General features: G+C 66.7%; 1 protein-coding gene across 1 annotated transcript; it reads right to left on the minus strand.

The window, feature by feature from the left end:
• Window positions 1-3,112: 3,112 nt before the first annotated feature.
• Window positions 3,113-5,897, minus strand: ZNF703 (zinc finger protein 703). The gene is given in 3 exon segments (XM_054180916.1): window positions 3,113-4,978; window positions 4,980-5,273; window positions 5,685-5,897. Coding segments are annotated over 3 exon segments (1,593 nt in total). The 3' UTR covers window positions 3,113-3,892.
• Window positions 5,898-7,475: the final 1,578 nt, after the last annotated feature.

The raw sequence follows: 7,475 nt of genomic DNA on the forward strand, positions 1-7,475 counted from the left end.
AAATGATGCAACACATTAATGCACAGCACATTATGAAAATGGTAATTCAAACCCATACAACTCTAAATTAAGCCATACATTATCCGACCCACTCAGCCATATATTTTGCAGAAAGACAGGATTGAATCAAATCAAACCGAAACTGTGGAGTGCGGGTTGTTAGACAGAATGATTAATAAAGTGCATCCCAGCGCTCTTATTATAAAATGAATTCTGCAGTAACCTGGGCATACATTAGATAGGGAGTTATTTAATATATTGGCAACACAATCATTCCCCAGCAGATAAAGCCCCCGAGTGTCGACTGCTATCAGATGATACTTTGCAGTGTTTACACAGCCTGGCCCCGCTGCTGCAGTCTTTAGGGAGGGGAAAAAAATATTCCTCGGGGAAGGTTCTGTGCAGCAGGATGCATCCGAGCAGCATCCAGCTCCCACCGTCGGTGGGGAAGGCACACACGGGCTCGCTTTGGGAGCTGGGAGCGTCCCGGTGCGAGGAGGGGTTTTGGGGGGAGAGGGGAGCCGGACCCTCGCCGCCAGGGGAGGGTGCACCCGGCAGCGTGCCCCGCTCCAGGAGATCCCAGGCTCCGCAGGACGCTGGGCTGTGCCAGCCCACGGCAACTACTTGCCCGACAGCAGCCCCGAGAGCCAGCGTGGGCTGCGCGGGGCTAGCGTGCCTCATGCGCATCTGCGGGTGTCACGGCATCGCCCTCTCGCCCCGCGGCACCAGGCTCTGCAGCAGCGCTGACAGCGGAGACGCCTGGCTACGGCCAGGGAAAAGCACGGGGGAACAAAATGCCATCGCAGGGACCTGCGACAGGCTCGGCGGCGCTTCGGAGCTGCAGCTGAGGAGCCGTGATTTACACCGAAGACCGGTGACGCCCGAGCAAGGCCGACACCGAGCAGCATCACCGGCGGGAGCGGGGACCACATCCAGGGAGCAGCGATGCTCAGAATTCCCGGAATGCCTTCAAATGCCAGGGGGTAGTTCCGCAGCGGAGGGGACGCAGCACAGGGGCTGCCCCACCAGTGCTCTGCCCACCACGGCACCCAGCTCCACGGGGAACATCGGCTGCAACGCCCAGAGCCAGAGGGTTCAGCAGCACCCAGCTGGGACGCGGGGACGGGAGACCCCTGGGCCTGGCAGCCCTGTCCTGCCGCTGGCCACCGGGCAGAGCCAAGAGCCACAGCAAAGCCCCTCTGCTCCGAACCCGCTCCTGCACATCCCAGGCCCTCATCCCGCAAACATCCCACCCCGAAGGAGCGGGGCCACCACGGGCAGAGCCAGACACAAGCCACCAGCAGAGCAAGGGGTAGCCACGGACCCGCAAAACCTGCCTCCCCGTAGCCTTGGGGAGCTCGGGGACGGTGCTGCCCACCCCTCGGCCGGCCGAGGGGAGACCGGCCCCCAGCATCTCCCGTTCCCAGCAAGAGCCCCCCGCCAGGGCCCTCCCCGCCGGCCGCACGCCCACGGCCACGCTCGCGGGAACGGGCAGAAACATAAAAATCCCATTGGCAACGCAAGTCCCTGTTCTAAACGCATTATTTTTCAGCTCAAAGGACACAAAGGAATTTAAACACAGGGCATAAGGCAACACAGAGAAGGCAATTAACTGGGATTAATTGCATGACTCACCCAAAATGCAACAGGAGTAAAGCACTCAACAGCGGGGTGCGGGGGGAAGAAGTGATGTGGGGCAGTAGGAGCACGTGGGATTTCAAGGGGGAGCGGGGGCACGGCCAGGGGTCCCGCTGTGAAGGTTGGGGGGCTGCGGGAATAACAGCCCCTTCCCTGGGGCATGGGGTGGGCCGAGGGGCAGCAGCAGGGCCCCCCCAGCACCCCGGGCAGGGTGGGTGCGCGGCAGAGGATGGCAGCCGGCCATCCCTGCCAGGAGGGATGGGAGCGAGCCCCAGTTCAGAGCCATTTATCACCCCCTCCCCGCGCCCTCCTCGCACAGACAGCACTAAGATTAAATGGGAAGCGGGGGGGACGGGACTCCGCGCCAGCTCCCGGCTGCCCACACACCCCCTACGCGGGAGCGGGTCTGGGACCCCCGTTAAATTGCAATTCCGCCCCTAAAACTCAATTCCTGCGGCGGCTGCAGCTCCGAGAGGGATTGCCATCCGCGCCCCGCAGCCTCTCGGGGCGGGGGGGGTGTGTGTGTGTGTGGAACCGGGGCTCTTCGCATCGATTTCAGCTCCAACGCCTTCTCGAACCTTCCCTCCGCCGCCACGCACGGCAACCCCCGCGCCTTGCTCCGGGGAAACGCACACGCCGGGGAGAAGGAACCGAGGCGGCCCCGCACGCCTCTTTTTCTCCGACCCCCCCCGCCTGGTTTCCCCCCGCAGCCGCCAGCCGGCCCGGGGCGGGCAGCGATGCCCGGGGATGCGGGAGAGCCGCCACCGGGTCCCGCGGGGGACCGGGACCGACCTCCGCCGCCGCCGCCGCTAGATGGTGCTGGGAGCCCGCGGCCCCGGCACGGAGCCCCCCAACACCGGCACGGAGCTCCCGGCCCCGGCACGGAGCCCCCCCCCACCGACACAGAGTCCCCCAACACCGACACCGAGCCCCCAGCCCCGGCACGGAGCTCCCGGCCCCCACACAGAGCCCTGGGCATCAGTACAGAGCCCCCCCAACACCGACACGGAGCCCCCCAGCACTGGCACGGAGCTCCTGGCCCCGATACGGAGCCCCGAGAACTGGTACGGAGCCCCCCCAGCACAGACACGGAGCTCCTGGCCCCAACACGGAGCTCCCACCACTGGCACAGAGCCCCCCCAACACCAGCACAGAGGCCCGAGCCCTGGCACAGAGCCCCCCAGCACAGGCACAGAGCTCCTGGCCCTGACACGGAGCCCCAAAAACCAGTACGGAGCCCCCCACCACCGACACGGAGCCCCCAGCCCCAGCACGGAGTCCCCTGGCCCCAAAATGGAGCCCCCCAGCCCTGGCACGGAGCTCCCACCACCAACACAGAGCCCCCCAACACCGGCACGGAGCTCCTGGCCCCATCACGGAGCCCCCGCCAGCCCCAACACGGTCCTCCCCCAGCACAGGCATGGAGCCCCCACCAGCCCCAACATGGAGGTCCCGGCCCCGGGGACAAGAGAAGACACCACAGGGTGAATATAACCAAGAGTCATTTATTAACAAAATAAGACTTACCAAGCCGGAGCTCATCCACCCGCCACACTCGCCGCCCTCTCCGCTGCTCCGGTCCTGCCCGCTGGAGCCGCCGCTCTTCGGTCCCCCCCCCCGGGGACACACACACACCCCCACGGTCCTGCGTCCCACGGCGGGGCTTGGCCGCGGGTGGGGAGCGGCGGTCACGGGGGACGAGCCGCGGCGTGGGACGGGGGTCATGCACGGCCAGGCCTTCGCCCATCCATCCGCCGCAGCTGCCCCCGGCCCCAAACACATCGCAAAAAAAAAAAAGTTTAAAAAAAAAAGAAAAAAGAAAAAAATTTTTTAAAAAAATTACATCTGTTAACTTTACAAATGAAGAGGAACAGAATCCCAGAATGATAAACACGGAGGGGGGAGGAGGAAAATGCCTTTTTTTTTTTTTCCTTGTGTGTCAGGAGTCATGCAAGAATTTCTCAGGGGGGAAATCAAGAAGGGGGAGGAAAAAAAAAAATTCAAAAGAAACAGAAGGGAAAAATAAAAGCCCCACACCTGCAAAGTAAAGAATTTTTTTTCCTTTTTTTTTTTCTCCTTTTTTTTTTTTTTTTTTTTGGACACAGACTTTTTGCATACCATTGATTCATTGGTGTATTAATGCACTTATATTCCCAGCTTTAAGCTAACATACAGTAAATAAATACACAGTCCAAGGGGGGAGCGGGGGGCCGGGGCGAGGAGGAGGCTGGAGCAGGGGAAGGGGCTGCGGTAGTTACTGATATCCCAGTGCAGAAGCTGAAGTTAGTCTTTGGCCGTAGAGCGCGTACGGAGAGTAGTAAGGTCCGGCAGCGGGCAAGGAGGGCACGGGCAGGGCGCCGGCCGTGGGCAAATGGCTCTTGCCGTAGGGGTGGTACCTGTTTAGTCCCAAAGTGTGTGGGCTCCTCAAGGAGAGGGAGGCCGGTAACGTGTTGGGGCTCCCGGGGGCGGCGGGCGGGAGGTGGAGGTGGCAGGAGGCTGCGGAGCCCAGCCCGGAGGTAGGGTAACCCGCCAAGAGTTTTTCCGCCCCCGGCAAGGCCGTGTGGGTCCGTAGGTGGGTGAGCAGCTCCTCCGAGGTGGCAAACCTCTTGTCGCAGGGTCCGCTGGCAGACACCCAGTTGCATATGTGGGGCAGGGGGTCGTTCTGCAGCATGAAGCCGTAGGTGTAGAGGGGGTGGCCGGGCAGGCTGGGGGTGCCGCTGGAGGAGAGCGTGGTGTGCACCGAGTGCAGGGGGTGCGTGGGGTACACCAAGGGGTATCCGCTCTTCAGGCTGCCGGGGTCGTGCACGCAGCTGGAGCAGTTGCTGGAGCCCAGGTGCGAGGCGCTGTGGTAGCTCAGGCAATACGGGTCCCGGCATAATCCCTGCATGAAGGAGGGCGGCGAGGCCCCGGTGAGCGGGCTGGAGCTGGGTGGCTTGCCCGGCAGCCCCAGTGCCCCCGGCAGCTGGCTGCCCACCAGGCCCGGCTTGGTGGGGTCCAGCCCGGGCACGAACTGGGAGGGGTAGCCGGCGTAGGCGCCGACGATGGAGCCGTGGTAGCCGATGCTGGAGGGCGGCAGGGGGAAGACGGAGTGGCCCGGCTTGTAGGGCGAGACAGGGGCCACATGGCCGGCGGGCGGCAGGGCGGGGGGCTCCGACTTGCGCCCCGAGGGGGGCTCACCGTGCGCTCCAGGCTCCGCCGCCCCACGCCCCAGCCCCCCACCCGTCCCCTCGGGGCTGGGCTTGCCCGCTTCGGGCTCCTTCTTCTCCTCGACACCCTTGGGGTCGGCGTGCTGGGGCGAGGCGCCACGGGAGCCACCGGGCGAGGCGGCGGCGTGCGGGGGGGAACGGCGGGCAAGCGGCGCTGGGCACCCGAAAGCCGGCCTTGTCCGCGCCGCCCTCCTTGCGCGGCTCCCCGCTGCCCTTCGAGTAGGGTTTGAAGCTGGACTTGTCCTCGGGCGGCGCGTCCCCGCTGCCCGGGGGCTTCAGGGCTGCGGGGCGGGCGGCGGGCTCCTTCTCGGCGGCGGGCAGCCCGGCGGAGGCCACGGCGTTCAGCTTGGAGGAGGGCGGCGGGTCGGGCTTGCCGATCTGCGAGCAGGTCTGGGCCAGCAGCGCCAGCGGGCTCTTCTTGGCGTCCAGCTGCGGGCGGAGCGGAGCCGGTCAAGGGGGGACCCCGACGGCGCCCCCGGCCCGGCCTCCCCCCCCGCGCCTTTACCCCATCCCACCCCCAAAATCCCGGGTCCAGCGGGGACGGGCTCGGCGCCGAGCCAGGGAATGGGGGGAGGGTCGGGGCGGGGTGGGGGGGGGATGCCGCGGAGAAAGACCTCCCGGCCGGGGAGAAGGAGCGGGGTGGGGTGGGGGGAACCGGGCTGCAGCGGGGGAGGGAGGGAAGGAGCGGCTCGGGGGGAGCCAAGGAAGGAGCGGCTCGGGGGGAGCCGGCAGCCCCGGGCAGCGAAGAGCCCGGCCGGGAGGAGCCGGGAGCGCCGGACCGGGATGAGCCCGGCCGGGAGGAGCCGGGCAGGGGGGACCCCGGAGCGGGCGGGCACTGACCTCGATGGGGCTGACGGGCGTGGAGGAGAGCGGCTGGAGGTACTCGGGGTGCAGGAGGTGGCCGCCGTGGGCGCTGAGCATCTTCAGGACGCGGATGGGCAGCCGGCTGGCCTGGCGCAGCGGGTCGGCGGGGGGCGGCCGGGGCGACGGGGCGCCCGCGGCTCCGCGGCTCGGCGGGGTCCTCGGCCGGGGCCCGCCGGGGGCTCCGCTCATTTGGGGCGGGGAGGGGGGGGAAGGGGAAAGGGGGGGGGGGGGGAGGGGGGGGGCGCCGGGCTCCGCGGGGCCGGGCCGGGCCGGGCCGGGCGGGCGGCGGAGCGGCGGCGGCGGCGGCCCCGGCGAGACGAAACCCTTCCCCGGCCCCACCGACACGTCAAATAGCCCCGATGGCGGCCGCGCTCCGAGGGGGCCGGCGCCGCGCACCAATCCGCGCCCGGCCGGGCCCCCGGGGCGGGGAGAGCCGCCGGTGGGGGGGGGCGAGCCGCCGCCGCCGCCCCGCGCCGCCGCCGCGTGGGGGAGAGCCGCCCACGGCACGGAGCGGCACGGCCCGGGTGGCAGAGCACGGCTCGGCTGGCATGGCACGGCTTGGCATGGCACGGCTTGGCATGGCACGGCACGGCTGGCATGGCACGGCTGGCATGGCATGGCTCGGGAGGCATGGCATGTCATAGCATGACATGTCACAACTCAGCTGGCATGGCATGGCTCAGATGGCACAGCATGGCACAGCACAGCTGGCGTGGCATGGTTGGCATGGCACAGCTTGGCATGGCATGGCATGGCACAGCTCAGCTGGCATGGCTGGCATGGCACGGCACAGCTCAGCTGGCATGGCATGGCTCGGGTGGCATGGCACGGCACAGCACAGCACAGCTGGCATGGCATGGCTGGCATGGCACAGCATAGCATGGGATGACACAGCTCAGCTGGCACGCATGGCTTGGATGGTCATGGCATGGCATATCATGGCTGGCCTGACATGGCACAGCATAGCATGGCATAGCTCAGCTGGCATGGCATAGCATGGCATGGCACAGCATGGCATGGCACAGCTCAGTTGGCATGGCATGGCATGGCATGGCTCGGGTGGCATGGCATGGCATAACACGGCACAGCTGGCATGGCATGGCATGGCTGGCATGGCACAGCATAGTATGGCATGACACAGTTCAGCTGGCATGGCATGGCTCGGATGGCATGGCACAGCCTGGCATGGCACGGGTCGGCAGGCATGGCATGGCATGACTGGCACAGCATGGCATGGCTCAGCTGGCAGAGCATGACATGACACAGCTTGGATGGCATGGCATGGCTGGTGCTGCTTGGCATGGCACGGCACAGCTCAGCTGGCATGGAATGGCATGGCACAGCTCAGCTGGCATGGCATGGCACGGTGCTGCTAGCACACCTCGTCATGGCACGGCACAGCTCGGCTGGCACTGCACTGCTGGCACAGCTTAGAATGGCCCAGCATGGCTCAGCTGGCACGGCACGCCCGGCATGGCTTATCATAGCACGGCACGGCTCAGCTGGCACACCGTGGCATGGCACTGCTGGCACACCGTGGCTGAGATAAGATCAGCCTGGCACAGCCCTGCACGGCACGGCTCAGCACCCTTCTGCAGTGGCTTCTGCACCCAAACTTGCGCCCGGTGCCCCCCGCCCAGCCTGGCCCCTGCCCCCAGCGTCCCTGCCCCGCGCCCCATCCCCAGTGCCACCCGAGGGGGGCTGCAGCACCCTGCCGGGGGGTGCACACCCGTGTGGGGCAGAGCGAGCCCCCCGCGTCCCTGCAGA

The sequence above is a fragment of the Rissa tridactyla genome, chromosome 20, assembly GCF_028500815.1.
Source record: "Rissa tridactyla isolate bRisTri1 chromosome 20, bRisTri1.patW.cur.20221130, whole genome shotgun sequence".
Classification (NCBI taxonomy): Eukaryota; Metazoa; Chordata; class Aves; order Charadriiformes; family Laridae; genus Rissa; species Rissa tridactyla.